Source organism: Pleurodeles waltl, chromosome 8 (genome assembly GCF_031143425.1).
Source record: "Pleurodeles waltl isolate 20211129_DDA chromosome 8, aPleWal1.hap1.20221129, whole genome shotgun sequence".
Classification (NCBI taxonomy): Eukaryota; Metazoa; Chordata; class Amphibia; order Caudata; family Salamandridae; genus Pleurodeles; species Pleurodeles waltl.
The window spans coordinates 18,517,596-18,534,259 of NC_090447.1; the positions used below are offsets into that span (position 1 = coordinate 18,517,596).

At 51.8% G+C, this 16,664-nt stretch overlaps 1 protein-coding gene across 1 annotated transcript in view; it reads left to right on the forward strand.

Moving 5' to 3' along the window:
- LOC138249305 (TRPM8 channel-associated factor homolog) overlaps window positions 1–16,664 on the forward strand; it is a 101,993-nt gene that overhangs the window by 64,979 nt on the left and 20,350 nt on the right. The window contains exon 5 of the mRNA XM_069203262.1: window positions 7,148–7,442. Within this exon, the coding sequence (XP_069059363.1) occupies window positions 7,148–7,442 (295 nt within the window). The remainder of the gene's footprint in view (window positions 1–7,147; window positions 7,443–16,664) is intronic.

Below are 16,664 nucleotides of genomic sequence, written 5' to 3' on the forward strand. Positions count from 1 at the left end.
CGCCCAACCCAGCGGACGGTGCCTAGGAAGGACAACATGGAGCACACAGTCAGGCAACCCACAGGTACGTACTCACAGCTAGCACAGTATACGATTCTCTATGCAGTGAATGGCGTGTATGAGTGGCTATGCAAGGCCTAGGCCTGTGTGACGCAGTTGAAATTGAGCCATGTGGGCCCTGGAAATGGCGGCTGCCTGACCTGTGAAGTGTGACAATGGGATGTGAGGTCAATGCGCTGGCGTGGCACACCGCGGCGGGCGGCGGGCCAAGACCGCGGCGCGAAGCCGCATTGGTTAACATTGAAGCCTATGGGTTTCAGGAGCCAATGGCGAAGGGCGCCGGCGGTGGCGGGACGCACCGCCGCGGTACGCACCGCCGCGGACGTGACCGCCATTTTCTATCTACTTATCCACTTGCGACTTGAACTTTCACAGGAGAGGACCTATACTGCAAGTGTTGCTGTGACCTCGGTCTGGAAGGGACAATGGCTGCTGCGACTGGGGAAAGGGCCCCTGCCTTCACTGGAGAGGAGTTGGAGAAACTTGTGGATGGGGTCCTCCCCCAGTATGCGCTACTCTACGGTCCTCCAGACCAACAAGTGAGTTTAATTCTATCTGGATTTGGGGCCACTGGCTGGCTTGGGGGCCTGGCGGGGATGGGGGGCATGTTGGGGCTGGCGGGGGGCCTGGCGGGGATGGGGTGCATGTTGGGCATGGCGGGGGGCCTGGCGGGAATGGGGGGCATGTTGGGGCTGGCGGGGGGCCTGGCGGGGGGCCTGGCGGGGATGGGGGGCATGTTGGGCATGGCGGGGGGCCTGGCGGGGGGCCTGGCAGGGATGGGGTGCATGTTGGGGCTGGCGGGGGGCCTGGCGGGGATGGGGTGCATGTTGGGCATGGCGGGGGGCCTGGCGGGGGGCCTGGCGGGGATGGGGGGCATGTTGGGGCTGGCGGGGGGCCTGGCGGGGGGCCTGGCGGGGATGGGGGGCATGTTGGGCATGGCGGGGGGCCTGGCGGGGGGCCTGGCGGGGATGGGGTGCATGTTGGGGCTGGCGGGGGGCCTGGCGGGGATGGGGTGCATGTTGGGCATGGCGGGGGGCCTGGCGGGGGGCCTGGCAGGGATGGGGTGCATGTTGGGCATGGCGGGGGGCCTGGCGGGGGGCCTGGCGGGGATGGGGTGCATGTTGGGCATGGCGGGGGGCCTGGCGGGGGGCCTGGCGGGGATGGGGGGCATGTTGGGCATGGCGGGGGGCCTGGCGGGGGGCCTGGCGGGGATGGGGGGCGTTGGGCCACTGGAAAGGAAAATGCTGAGTAACTTGAACGTGGTATTTCTCCCTCCCTGTACGTGTCACATAGGTCCGCGCCCATGAGAAGATCGGGATTTGGCGTGCCATCGCCAAGGAAGTCCGGGGCCTGGGGGTCCACCATCGACGGGGCACCCACTGCCGCAAGAGGTGGGAGGACATCCGCCGCGGGACCAAGAAGACCGCCGAGTCTCTGCTGGGGATGGCCTCCCAACGTAGGCGGGGTGCCTGCCGTCAACTGAGCCCCCTGATGTTCCGGATCCTGGTGGTGGCCTACCCTGATTTGGATGGGCGCGTGAGGGCAGCACAGCAGACACAAGGGGGTGAGTACAAGCATCATCTACTCTGTTGTGGTGCAGTGGAGGTGTCTGGGTGGGGGAGGAGGGCTGTGGGTCCCCCTAGGCCAGGGCGATATCTGTAGGCTGGGCACCCCCGTAAGCCCCTGTGTCCCCAGCCACCACCCTCAGTAGTGTGTCAGTACAGCCATCCCTGGGCCGTGTCATCCATGGGTGCAGTTGACAACTCTAGGCGTGTAGGGCATGTTCCACGGAATGCGTAGCGGACCCCAAGTGCGCAACTTAGTGCAGGGGGCATCTGTGTCTGTCATGTCCGCTAACTGTACCGGAGATCCATGTACTCAATATCCCTTTATTTCTCTCTCCCCCACCCTTTTTGTTTGTCTTTCTGTGCTTGTGTGCATCAGCATCATCAGGCGGAGGAGAAGTGGCATCGGGGCAGGAGGGAGCTGCATCTCACATGGCCCAGGAGGGCCATGCCACAGAGTCAGACTGGACCAGTGAGACGGAGGGCGAGGGGAGCTCCACGACGGGGACGACTGGAGCCTGCAGCGACACGGACACGTCCTCGGAAGGGGGCTCCCTTGCGGGGGTGGCACCATCCGTGCCCCCCGCCATTACAGGTACAGCCGCCACCCAGCGCACCATCTCCGCCCTCCCAGCAGCCCCTCCACGTTCGCCCCGTGCCCGCTCTGCCAGGAAGCCGGGCATCTCCTTTGCCCCAGGCACCTCAGGCCCTGCCCCTGTTACCCCCGCTGCCCTCAGTGAGGAGGTCATTGACCTCCTCCGAACGCTCATTGTTGGGCAGACTACCCTTTTGAATGCCATCCAGGGGGTGGAGAGGGAGGTTCATCGCAGCAATGCGTACCTGGAGGGCATTCATTCGGGTCAGGCTGCCCATCAGCGATCGTTCCAGGCTCTGGCCTCAGCACTGACGGCAGCCATTGTCCCTGTCTCCTGCCTGCCTCTACTAACTCCCTCCTCCCAGTCTCCTGTTCCTCTGCCTGTCCCACCCACACCATCAGACCAGCCTGCACACACCTCAACACCCAAGAGAAGCTCATCCAAACATAAGCACCACAGATCACCCAGACATTCACACACGCAACATTCCGATGCAGACATGCCAACAGTCACTACCACCTCTGTGACCCCCACCTCCTCGTCTCCCTCCTCCCTCCCTGTGACGTCTACACTCACACCTCCATTCACCTCACCATCAGCCAGTGTTTCCATCACCAGCACACCCTCCACTCCAGTCCGCACACGTGCAGTCACCATCCCCACTGCCATTTACACGTCCCCTGTGTCCTCTCCCACTGTGTCTGTCACCCCCTCTTCCACACCACACAAACGCAGCCACCCACCCACCCAACAGCCATCCACCTCACGACAGCCTATCCCTCCTGCACCTGCACCCAAAGACAGCAAACGTGACTCACCTACAACCACATCCTCTCCCTCCACTCCCATTCCCACTGTACCTACCACTCTCCATTGTCCCAAGAAGCTCTTCCTCGCCACTACTAACTTCTTTCCTGACCCTGAGCCCCCCCCTCCTTCTCGTCGGGGTAAGAAGAGCACCTCAGCCACCACCAGCCCTGCAGCCCCCTTGACAAGGGTGCAGGGGTATTGGAGCCCGCCAGCCCGCATGTCTGGATCTTCGCCCAGCAGCAAGGGGACAGCCAGCCCACCCCCTGGGAAGAGGAGCAGAAGGCGGAAGGGGCGCCGCAGGAGCCCGCCTTCTACATCCCCCCCGGACACCACCCAGAGACAGTCACCTGCCACAGCTCCAAAGGGAGGAAAGGGCCACAGGCCGACGACTAAATCAAATCAAATCAAATCATTAGCATTTATAAAGCGCGCTACTCACCCGTGCGGGTCTCAAGGCGCTAGGGACAAAGGGGGTGGTTATCGCTGCTCGAACAGCCAGGTCTTTAGGAGTCTCCGGAAAGCGGAGTGGTCCTGGGTGGTCCTGAGGCTGGTGGGGAGGGAGTTCCAGGTCTTGGCCGCCAGGAAGGAGAAAGATCTCCCACCCGCCGTAGAGCGTCGGATGCGAGGGACGGCGGCGAGTGCGAGGCCAGAGGATCGGAGGGGGCGGGTGGGGACGTAGAAGTTGAGCCGTCTGTTGAGGTATTCCGGTCCCTTGTCGTGGAGGGCTTTGTGTGCGTGGGTGAGAAGTCGGAAGGTGATCCTTTTGCTGACTGGGAGCCAATGCAGGTGTCTCAGGTGTGCGGAGATGTGGCTGTTGCGGGGTACGTCGAGGATGAGGCGGGCTGAGGCGTTTTGAATGCGTTGCAGGCGATTTTGGAGTTTGGCGGTGGTCCCAGCGTAGAGGGTGTTGCCGTAGTCCAGGCGGCTCGTGACGAGGGCGTGGGTCACGGTTTTTCTGGTGTCGGCGGGGATCCAGCGGAAGATCTTGCGGAGCATGCAGAGGGTGAGGAAGCAGGCGGAGGACACGGCGTTGACTTGCTTGGTCATGGTGAGAAGGGGGTCCAAGATGAAGCCGAGGTTGCGGGCGTGGTCTGCGGGGGTCGGTGCGGTGCCGAGGGCCGTGGGCCACCAGGAGTCGTCCCAGGCGGACGGGGTGTTGCCGAGGATGAGGACTTCAGTTTTTTCAGAGTTCAGCTTTAGGCGGCTGAGCCTCATCCAATCTGCGACGTCCTTCATACCCTCTTGTAGGTTGGTCTTGGCGCTGGCGGGGTCCTTGGTGAGGGAGAGTATAAGTTGGGTGTCGTCGGCGTAGGAGGTGATGATGATGTCGTGCTTGCGTACGATGTTAGCGAGGGGGCTCATGTAGACATTGAAGAGTGTCGGGCTGAGTGATGAGCCTTGAGGTACGCCGCAGATGATCTCAGTGGGTTCTGAGCGAAACGGAGGGAGGTAGACTCTTTGGGAGCGGTTTACGAGGAAGGAGGCGATCCAGTCCAGGGCCTGGTCTTGGATCCCGGTGGAGCGGAGGCGGGTGATTAGGGTACGGTGACAGACGGTGTCAAAGGCAGCCGAGAGGTCAAGAAGAATGAGGGCGACTGTTTCACCGTTGTCCATCAGGGTTCTGATGTCGTCTGTGACTGAGATGAGGGCGGTTTCAGTGCTGTGGTTGGTTCGGAATCCGGTCTGTGAGGGGTCGAGCAGGTTGTTGTCTTCCAGGAAGGTGGTCAGCTGTTTGTTGACGGTCTTCTCTAATACTTTGGCTGGGAAAGGCAGAAGGGAGATGGGGCGGAAGTTTTTCAGGTCGCTCGGGTCAGCCGTAGGTTTCTTTAGTAGGGCGTTGACTTCGGCGTGTTTCCAGCATTCGGGGAAGGTAGCAGAAGAAAAAGAAGAGTTGATGACGGTCTGGAGGTGCGGGGCGATGATGTTGTCGGCTTTGTTAAAGATGAAGTGCGGGCAGGGGTCCGAAGGGGCGCCGGAGTGGATAGAGTTCATGATGGATTTGGTTTCTTCCGTGCTGATGTGGGTCCAGTTGTTGAGGGTGATGGTCGGGGATGTGGGTTCGGTGGTGTTAGGTTGGGTCTGGTGTCCGAAGCTGTCGTGGAGGTCGCTGATCTTGCGATGGAAGAAAGTGGCGAGGGATTCGCATAGATCCTGTGAGGGCGTGACGGCGTTGGCGTTGGCGCTGGGGTTGGAGAACTCCTTGACGATGCTGAAGAGTTCTCTGCTGTTGTGGCTGTTTTTGTCCAGTCTGTCGGTGAAAAAATTCCTTTTGGCAGTGCGGATCAGGTGGTGGTGTTTGCGGGTAGCGTTCTTGAGGGCGGTCATGTTGTCAGCGGTGCGGTCCTTGCGCCAGGCTTTCTCAAGTGCGCGACAAGTTTTCTTTGATTCTTTGAGGGTGTCAGAGAACCAGAGGGGTTTCTTGGTGTTGTTCTGTCGCTGCGAGCGTTTGAGGGGAACAAGGTTGTCTGCGCAGTTGGAGATCCAGTTTGTGAGGTTGAGGGCTGCGACGTTGGGGTCGGTGGTGAGGGTGGGTTGGTTGGTGGCGAGTGCGGCGAAGAGTTGCTCTTCAGGGATCTTGTTCCACTGTCGGCGAGGGATGGGTTGAGTGCGGAGGTGGCGGGTCTCGCGTCGGAATGTGAAGTGGACGCAGCTGTGGTCGGTCCAATGAAGGGCGGAGGCGTGGCTGAAGAAGACGTGTTTGCTGGCGGAGAAGATAGGGTCGAGTGTGTGTCCGGCGATGTGGGTGGCAGTGTTCACCAGTTGTTTGAGGCCGAGGTTGGCGAGGTTGTCGAGCAGGGTGGTGGTGTTGGGGTCGTTGTTTTGTTCCAGATGGAAGTTCAGGTCGCCGAGGAGGATGTAGTCCGGTGAGGCGAGGGCGTGCTCCTGGTATATGAGGAGGAATAGGAGTGCGGGGATGACCTGTAACTCTGGCTCCATACTGCCGGAATCTCGCGTGGAGTGCGTAGAGGTGAGCGTTTTCCCGTTCGTAGTCTGTTTCCGCCGTGTTCTTATCGGCGGTGCTCCCGCCCCGGAAAAGGTGGCAGATTGGTGGGTCGTAATAGGGTGGGCGGTACTTTGTCTGCCGCCGGGCTGTTGGCGGGAACCGCCGCGCTGTTTGTTTGTACCGCTGTGGCGGTCGGAGTGTTAAGTTGGCGGGCTGTGTTGGCGGTTCCCGCCAGGGTCAGAATGCCATTTTTAATACTGCCGGCCTGTTCGCGGTCCGACCGCCGCCTCTCCGCCGACCGCCAAGGTCAGAATGAGGGCCATAATGTCCTAAGGCCTAGCAAAGCCGGGCACACACAAAAAATGTGTTCTAATGACTCTTGTCTGTACCCACACAGTCGACAGGAATGTGTCAGATCCTGCTGTCTCCATGAAGGGACCATGTCCTTCGTTTCCATCAACCCAAAGTGGAAAAGCATGAACCGATGTTTCAGCGACTGGTTGAAGGTTGCTGCTAGGTATTCCTGTGCCTGTAAAGTTTTGTATGATGTTATTGTAGTCCAGGCGTGCTGTCTGCTTGCCAGTTTTTGTTTATCAGACTTTAAAGATTTCTTCTTAGTGACAGAGTTTGCCTTCCGAAAAAACTCCTTTTTGTCCGGGTTCTGGTCCCAGGCTTCTAGCAAACCTAGTGCTTTAACGCAGTTATTTAAGTTATGACCCCAGGTGCTTTTATCATTGTGTCGCTGTTGCTCCTCAATTTCCATCCAACATAGGTTGTTTAGTGTACCAGTCTCAGCTGCACGCAACCTCCAGCATAGTTTAATGAAGGCACATCTACTCTGAAATTCATAGTTTTTCAGACCCAATTCTAAATGAACCTGAGCTGGAGATGCTGGTCGTGGGATCCGAAAAACTGTTTTGTAGGCCTTCGTGAGTGTATGAAGGGCAGCTCAGTTTTTGTTTTAGAACTTTAAAACCATAGGTCAATGAGAGGGCTTTTTCTTGAGCGACAGCAAGCTGCGGCTTGAAAGTCAAGAGGCGGTCCATAGTGAATCCCAAGTACTTATATGTGGGTGCAACCTCCACCCGGGCTCCGTTTATGAACCATGAAGCCGATTTAAACTGCCTGTCAACTAGGCGGAAAACCTTAGTTTTGCTCAAATTCAATTCTAGGCCTTGCATTGTTATGTATGTATAAAATGCATCTATGCTTTGGTGTGTATTGCATGGATGCCTATGATGCCAGTCAGAAGAAAGAGCTTATTGCATTTGTGAAGAAGGGAGGTGGCCTTCTCATTGCAGGTCAAGCCTGGCCTTGGGCCAACAAAAACAGCACAAAAAATGTCTGCTTTCAATTTCCTGGAAACCGAGTGATCAATGTGTCCGGCATCTATTTTACATCCAACCATGGAGATAGGGGAGTTTTCTCAATCTCCAAAAAAGTCCCGATTTGCCCATTGCTTGTCAGGTGAGTGAAAACAAGGTCAAACTTAACTTGTGGTGGCTGATATTGAATCAGAAAAACCTACATACATACCTAGGGTACCAACTCAGTATGTGAAAGGAACACCCAAAACACATCCCTTCCAAATACTGAATCAGAATCTATTTCAAAACCTATTTTAGCAATTTGGAAAATCTACATAAGAAAAAAGGTTTTTGAATTCTCAAACTGTGATTTATTGATTTGGAGGGTTCGCAAATGCTAAAACCCTTCGTACAAATGTATAAAATAAAACAAGCATTTGCAAGGCAACGGGTCTCGCATTACGTTAGAGCTGTTAGTGGTGTAAACTCCTAACTGGACTTTTCTTGCCACATTAAATGAAGAAAAAAAAAGCGTGATCACGCTGTGTAAAACAGAGAAAAAATAGTCCAGAAACCATACGGAAAACATGAAACCTTTTATGTTTCCAGTAGTTTACCGGTGCTCCCGAGGAGGGCTAACCACCGGAAAAGGCATGAGGTATGCATGCCTTTCACAAATGAAAACAAGCAGATTTTAAAAGGCAAGCCCACAAACCAATAAAAGTGACTGTTGTAACATGGGCGTGATTAAAATCCCCCTAAAGCAGTGGTCTTCAAACTGGGGGGGGGGCACTTAGGGGGGCCTCAAGTGATCCCAGGGGGGAGCCAGACTCTGGCCAAAAGAAGCATTGTACAGATACCAGGTGTTTGTTTTGAGCAGAAGCATGTTATTGCATTTTTAAAAAGGTAACAGTACTTAACTGCAATGTTTAAATATGTCTAGACATATTTAAACATTGCCATCTTTATAAAATAATTGTGAAAAATTCTGAGTGGGGGCCCAATGATTTTTATTTTTCAACTGGGGGGGCGCGGCATTAAAAAGTTTGGAGACCACTGCCCTAAAAGGAGATTAGAAGAGAGACGGAGCGCTTGGCGCTCGCCCCTAAAAATACTGGCACTCTGTATAGGTGGAGGAGTTTTGGGACACTTGACTTGTGAATGATTAAAATGATGTTGGTATGTGTGAGGTGTGACAGTAGGTTCAAATGTAGAAGTGAGACTGATAGAGGTGGGGAAGTGGCAGTGCATGGATATCATTTGGGGGTCACCAGAGGTCACCAGAGGTCACAGCTACGACTTCTGGCTTTCCCCTTTCTGACATCTGGTTTCAGATGTGGTAAAATCAGAGCCAGGAATGTGGTGACAAGTTACTCTAAAGACAATTTATTTACACTGTTAGTGAATAATAATATTTTATTCACTATAAATGTAATAAGGTGTTGCCCCAGGATCTGGAACAAGACCGGGCAGCTGAGTTAAGTGAAGAACATTGTGTGGGTGCTTTTGAGTCAGAGTGTGGTTGTGTGAGTGTGACAATGTCATATTTTTGAGCTTGTGAATCTGTGAGCATGTAGTAGTGAAATAACTGAGAGTCACTGACAGGTAGCAAGTGAGAATGAGTGTGACTGGATATCAGTAATTGACTATGAGTGGGGCAGAGTGAGTGACAATGAATGGGCAAGAGTAAGCATGACTTCAAGTAAATGAAAGTGGATGATTGAGAATAAATAATAATGAACATGAAGAATGTTGGAGTGTGAGTGAGAATGAGAGTGAGTGAGAGTAAAGGGCAAATGAGCAGCTGAAACTTAGTGAGAATGAGTGCAAACAACTGGAATGAATAGGAGTGAGTATAAGTGAAAGAGAACCTGAGTAAGTGTGAACAAGAGTGTGAGTAAATGCAAGTGAGAGTGAGTGAAAAAATGAATGAGAGTGAGTGAGATTGTGGGACAGAGAATAATATGAGCGCAAGGGAATGAGTAAGTATGAGTGAGTCAAAAAGAATGAGCAGGAGTGAATGAGAAAGAATGAGTGGGTGTTAGTGTGTCAGTGTAAGAGTGAGAATGAATAAGTGCTTGTGAGTGTGAGTGAGTTGTAGTAAGACTGAATGTGAATGAGCGATGTTCGACCTGGCACTTTTTATAGGGTGATGCCCCAGACTTTTTGCCTTCCTCCTCTTAATTGTTCTGAGCCTTTTTGCTGATGTTATGTCTCTGGTCACTTTTTCACTGCTAATCAGTACTAAAGTGCATGTGCTTTCCCTTTTAAACTTGGTATGATTGGCTTATTCCTGAATGGCACATTTAACTTACTTGAAAGTCCCTTGTACAGTGGTATCTCTATATCCAGGGCCTGTAAATTAAATGCTAATAGTGGGCCTGCAGCACTGCTTGCGCCACCCACATCAGTAGCCTGTCAAACCTGTCTCAGGCCTGCTAGCGCAGGGCCTGCATGTGCAGTGTACTGCTACAGGGACCTGGCATCTAACTGTACTTGCCAGGCCCAGAACTCCCCTTTTACTACAATATAAGTCACCCGTAAGGTAGGCCCTAGCTACCCTGCCTTAAATCTAAGGGGGTATTGTTTGACTTATGAGGGGTAGCGTAGGCATGTTTGGTATGGTTGTAATGGTAGTGAGAAATGCTGCTTACTGGTGTAGGTTTTTTTATTACCATTATAGAAATGCCACTTCTAGAAAGTGAGCATTTTGTCTGTGCTTATGACTGGTGTTTTGCAGCTTGATTCCAATCCACGTCTGAACAGAATGACACCTGGGCTTTGTGCATACTTTTCAGACAGCCTGTACACAGGGAGGGTGGAGGTGTCACAGAGCTGCATCTACATATTGAATGGTCTTCCTGGGCTGGGAGAAGAGGAGGCGGGCCACACCTGCATTTGTAAAGGCTGTGCCCTGGCCTCACACAAAGGGCGTGTTTACTCCCAACTAATTTCTGGAGCCTGTGCTGGAGGAGAGAGGGGACACTCCTGGAACTAGTTGTAACTTGTTGGAAATTCTTCTCCCCCTCAATAAAATTGCTTTGCAAAACTGAGTATAGTACAGGGGCTTTCCCCCACAATTATTGGACATTAATGGACTACTGAAGAGGACACTGAATGCTGCTGGAAGGACTCACCAGGCACCGCCTTGGACTGTGACTGCTGTGCTGACCTGTGACCTGATGGATCATTAGGAGGATCTGCCACTGTCTGCAACTCTTGTTCTGGCCTGTTGTTGCGCCTTGCAGCCCTGTGCTCCCCCTTTCTGTCTCCAGGGGCTGGGTGCTGAGGCCCCTGTTCCCCTGCACCATTCCCTGCATCGAAGGAGTGCAGGAAGAGTGTTTTTGCCTTATCCCCCTGAAGCACTGGGAGAGAGCTCTGCTTAAGTCATCCCAGCACGTGAAGAGCACTTGGCAGTGCGACCTTTGTCCCCCGCAGGCACAGGAAAGTGCCCCGTGCCGTTGCGCGGTCACCTACCCCCTCCCGCTCGGACGTGCGAGAGAATTTGAGGCCGGCAAGTGGGCATGGACAAACGCGCTTCCAAAAAAGTGCCCTGGGGCACAGGAACACTTCGTGGAGCAACCCAGGGGCACCAACAGACATCTATTCTAGGAGCCTGGGACTGCCGTGGGTGGGCCGTTGAGGAGATGGAAGCCGGCTCCACCACAGAGGGGTCAGAGAGCGGACTGTGCTGCACCATCCTAGTGCAGAGGTAGGAGGCCCAGGAAGGCTTTCACCGCACAACCTGCCGGAGGACCCCAGGAGACCGCAGTGGTGCTGCGAGGACGCGGGCGGCTGCCGGTTGGAATCCTGCTGCTGGAAGAGACCCCAAGAGGTCTCCCCTTGTGTTAGGCAGGTGTGCGCTTGCTTGTGGTGGTTTCTCCCCCGGCTGATGTTTGGAAATCACGGGGGCCTTGATCATTGGGGGCCGTGTATAGCAGGACAGGTAGAGGCCTCAACGGAGGCCCCATCCTGCCGAGGGCCCACCAGTGCCTTCAGTACGAGGAGCACAGGAGCTCTGGTGTTCCACCGATGAATCTGGGCTTAGTGGCCCTGGTATGCCGTAAGCGCCGTGCCTTTAGGGTCATTCCTTCTACCTGTTGATAAGATGCTCATTCTGACCTATGCCTGTCCAACAATGTGCTCTCATGACTTTCCATGTATTTTCTAATGTTCCTTTTATGGGCATTTACAAGTACATGTTTTGCATGACATGCATTTTTGACAAGGGCCTATCAGAGAATGTTTCACCTTGTGCGCATTCATAGTGATACCTAGGCATTCTTATAGTATGCTTATTGGGATGTGTATTCTTGTAACAACGACAATCTGACTACTGCTTATGTTGCAGGACAACCCGTAACCCATGTGTTTTATTATGACTACTGTTGGCTTTCACAGAGTAATAGTACCCAAGTAATGTTGTGACAACTGCTTGTGTAGCAGGGTATTACTAACATGTTGTATTTGGTCTAGTGATGTTTTGTGAAACACAATTTATTTTTATATAACTTGGTGTTGTGTTTCCTTTGTGGTGTGGGTAGTGCATCATGTGTGTTGAGTGTGTTGTGCAAAGACTTTACACATTGCCTCTGGGATAAGCCTGACTGCTCGTGCCAAGCTACCAAGGGGGTGAGCAGGGTTTATTTTTGGTATGTAACTCCCTCGTCCTGACTAGAGTGGATGGGTTCTGCCTGTTTTAGGTGCATACCCTAGCCAACCGGAAACCCTGTTTCTAACAAGCGAGAAAAAAAAGAGAGATTGTTTGTGAGTGCAAGCGAGTGAGAGTGAATGAATGCAGGTGAGTGTGATTGAATGGTGCTGGCGTAACTGAGGAAACTCTTGGCATGGGGGCACCTTTAGCAAAATGTTGGTAGCACATTTGAGGTATTAATTTTCATATGGGAGTACGAGCAAGGCATTTGAGGGAACCATGACAAAATGTTGGCCTCGACAAACAAGATAATATTTGACAAAAGGATCACTCATGGTATATGCAAGGCAGTAATAACAAACTTCGGCATGAGCATATTGAATGTAATTCTTGGCATAAGGGGCACCAATTAGAAAATACTGAGCCTAGCTCAGTGGGGGCATTTTTTGATGAGTTAGGGCAAACATAGCACATTTTGGAAACAAAATATTGGATCAGCTATTGGTGATATGTCAGGTTGAATTGGCCTGGCATATCATAAAAAGACTTGAATATTTCATGAGTGCCCTTTCAGAACTTATAGATCGCTATCAAATTTATGTGAAAATTGTGCTTCAAAATGCACTAATTGACCCTTTTTTTCAAAATGTTCTTAGTGGGAGAACCCCGATTTGAATCCCACTAGATGAGGGCTATGTCATTTGCTTCCCTTATTCACTACAATTTAGGGCAAGTATGCCCCACCCCTTTAAAAGATCATGTCAGCACTCTATAATACCTGGTGTCTAAAACAGATATTTGTCTGTTTTGGAATGTCAATATTGTCACTCGTTATGATGTCTTCAGGGTTAAAATAATGTGACATTAATCCCAGGAGATTCAGGGTCATAATTCATAAGATGTCAGTTTCTGTGATGTCATTAGGGTCAAATTGTAGAGGATATCAAATTGATGGAAACGTGGAGCTTGTTGCGGGTCCCTGGGATATTGCAAGATCATTGCTTCCAAGTGTTAGCTCCTCTTTCCTCCCTGGCCTCAAATTCTGTTGGCTGTTCTCACCGAGGGTTCCATTTATTGTTGCACCTGCATTCTGGCCCTGGATTGATGGGCCCAATAGAGTCAGTCAATTTACTGTCTCAAGGTCAGTATCTCTTCTGGTCAATGCTGACAGACCCATCCCTCTTTGGCTGTTCCTCAAAACTAAGGGGTCAGGAGAAGAAGGGTTGTGCGATCTAAATCTAATAATGGGTTTAGTGGAAGCACCAGATGTCAGCTCCATAGCAAAAAGACCATCTATTAGTCTCTCATCCCTCACTGTCAGTGCAAAAGCGTTGTCGCTCCCATTACCTCCTGACAACCTTTCTACTTTCACGATGTCTGAACGAATAAATGATTAACATTGACGCTTATGCCTGATCCAGTGGGTGAGTTTATTTTTAAGGGAGACCCCATCTTCCCCACCTGATTGATGCAATTTCAGCAAATTTGTTAAATAGACTACGGCCCTCATTACAACTTCGGTGGTCTTCACAGAAGACCGCTGAAGCTGCAGTGCAAGTATACCGCCAGTGCTGGTGGTATTTCTGGCTCCCTATTTGGACTTTTCCGCTGGGCCAGCAGACGGTAACAGTAAAAGTCACATCAACATTGCTGCCGGCTCGTAATAGAGCCGGCAGCAATGCTGATGTGCAGCGGGTGCAGTAGCACCCTTCGCACATTTCACTGCCCGAAATTTGGGAAGGTAAATACGCGATGGGGCTGTGGCTGTGGCATGGGCAGCGTAGGGGCCCCCAGGGACACCCCAAGTCCCCCTTACCGCTTGCCAGCCTTTCCATGGCTGGCCTGCCTTTCCATGGCAGTGTTTACCACCGTGGCCAGGCTTGTGGTCGGGGACTCATAATCCCCAGGGTAGCGGTGCAAAAGCCTGGCTGTATAGTAGAGGGGACGGCGGTATGGCTGTTGCTATTGCACCACGGTCATAATAGCTGGCAGAACACCGCCAGCCTGTTGGTGGTGTTACCGCCAGCTTACCGCCAGCCGCTAGGGTCGTAATGAGGCCCTATATGTTCTTGGGTTGCCTTAAACTTCTCTCAGAATATCGCATGTTTACAGAGCTAGTTGTCCTCCTGTCATGCGGTATAATATGTGCTTTAGCTGGACACCTTGCTTCTATCTCTAGCAGCCAAGATTTAAAACGGCCCTCCCAAAAGGTTTTACGAATATCCTTATGGGACGCTCATACCTGGAGATCAATACAATCATTTGGCCTGCTGTTGCAATTATTGTCCGTTACTCTATGCCCATGTGATATATAAGTAGCATTGCACTGCTTGGAATTTTGATTGAACTGTGCAATGGGTTGTGGGGGAATTGAGCATCTACCTAATAAATGCTCGGGTCTTGGTGAGTTTCCTTTTATACAGTATGCGCCTATCTATTGATTCCCTTTCCCTCCCTTTCCTTGGTATAGACCAGCAGAGTTTCTACCAGACACCCTAACTCCTTAACCTCTTGCGTTAATTTACCAATGATCTCATGTAGGTTTACTTTGTCCCGCATTTTACATTTCAGGCAGCTGTCCTGGTTTTGATGTCATGATACTGTTCCCTCCTTAGTCAATTGTATTACAGGGCCATATTGGGAGTAAGTATCTGTAATATTTTTGTCAGGCGTTGTTTGACACGTCCTCCTCCAGGACAGTATACCTGTTGGAGCAGATTATGTAGCACCCTGGTACTGCACCCTTCTCTTCAATACTTTGGCTTTGACTTGGGGGCTGGTGTGGGGCCTGTGCAGATTTGTCTTTATCTCTTTCCTTATAATATCGGGACTTTGGTGGATTGATTGCCGAACAGCATCCCCCTTCCCATCTGTGGCTTTTGCCATGGGTGACCCTATCTTTTTTGTATAGAAGGACTTGATCTTTTTATCGGGTGCTTCCTATGATTTGGACTTGGCACACAGCAAGGATTCAGCCTCTTCTATTAGGTCATCAATCTCGGAAATGGTACAATTTTCCCCAGCATTTCTTATTTTCTTGGGGATTTTCTCCTTACCCAGGGGAAGTTCAGCCATTTTACTTTTCCCCATAATCTGTCACTTTAATGAACTTTGGTCCCAAGCTACTCAACCCCTGTTATTAGTGCTGTTTCTCAGGGGGGAACCTACTCCTTATTTACTGGTAGTTCCCTGTTATCGTCCCCAAGAAAGATAATTAGCACCACCTAATAGGATCTCACAAACAATGTTACACAGTTGATTTACTAGGCGGTCGAACTACTTGCCCAGACACATTTAAGCCTCTAAGTACCTTATTTGTAATAACAAAGGCCACGACAACCAGCAGTGGGTTTAGAATTAAAAATGAAAGAGAGGGGGCCCAGGCCAGCCTCCTCTTGGCTTCGACAGACATGGACAGGCCCGCCCTTAGCCCGGGCTTTGCCCGGGTACGGCCCGCGTGCATCCCGCACTGCGGGGGAAGAGTCAGCGCTATAAGCGCAATGAGACACCTCCTCCCTCACACAGGTGGAATCGATGTGGCAGGTAGAGGAAGCAGCAGGGCACCCTGGGACAGGTAGTCCCACCAGGGCAGCAGTCTCAGGAAGGGAAGCAGGCACAATAACCCTGGGGCAGACAGTCTCACCAGGGTAAATGAATTGCCCCTCGCAATGGCCCCCGAATTTGTCGAGGGTTATGGCACCATTGTTGTCCCCTAAACTTAGCTGACATCCAAGAAAAAGCCCAAAATGTTGATCTGGGCATAGGTGTGTCAGACAGCCTTTGATAACCTCAAGAAAGACATGTGTACAACACGTACTCAAGGCACCTGAGTTCTCTAAACAATTTGTTGTGTAAACGGATGCTTCCTTGCCAACATGGCAGAGGAGCGGTCTTAGCACAGCTGAATAAGGAGGGTCTAGATGAGCAGTAGCTTTCATTAGTAGGAGGCTACTTCCACAGGAACAGAGGTGGAGTGCGATTGAGAGGGAAGCTTTTGCTGTGGTCTGGGCACTTAAGAAGTTGAGAACATACCTGTGTGGCACTCACTTCCTGGTTCAGACTGACTATAGACCCCTCTGATGGCTCATGCAGGTGAGGGGTGGGAATCCCAAACTGCTGAGGTTGTCCATCTCCCTACATGGAATGGACTTTAGGGTGGAACATCGCCTGGGGTCAGATGACGCCAATGCTAATGATCTCTCCAGGTTCTTCTGCCTTAGTGAAGAGAACTACCAAGGGGTTAGGTGGCTCTCCCCACTTACAGCTGGGGGAATGCATGTTTGACCTGACAACCTTAGAGTAATTTTCCCCCAACTGTTTGCCTATCTCCTTCACTTTTCTGACCTCGCTTTTGATGGTTTTAGGTTCTAAAGTGCTTGTGCGTTCTCCACAAAACATGGTAACATTGTCCCCATCTGGAATACTTAATTTGCTTCTACTTTCCTAGTATGATGCACCACATGTGCCCAGGCCACAGAGTAAATTTAGTGCTACTTGTGGGCATGCAGCAGTGATTGTGCCACCCACTTCAGAAGCCCTTTAACCATGTCTCAAACCTGCCTTTGGAGAGCCTGTTTGTACAGTTTCACACGACCATGTCGACCTGCCAAAATAACCCTTTTGCCAGGTCCAAACCTTCCCTTTTTATATATACAAGTCATCCCTAAGGTAGGCCCTGGACAACCCAGAGGGCAGACTGCAATATATTTAAAAGGCAGGACATGTACT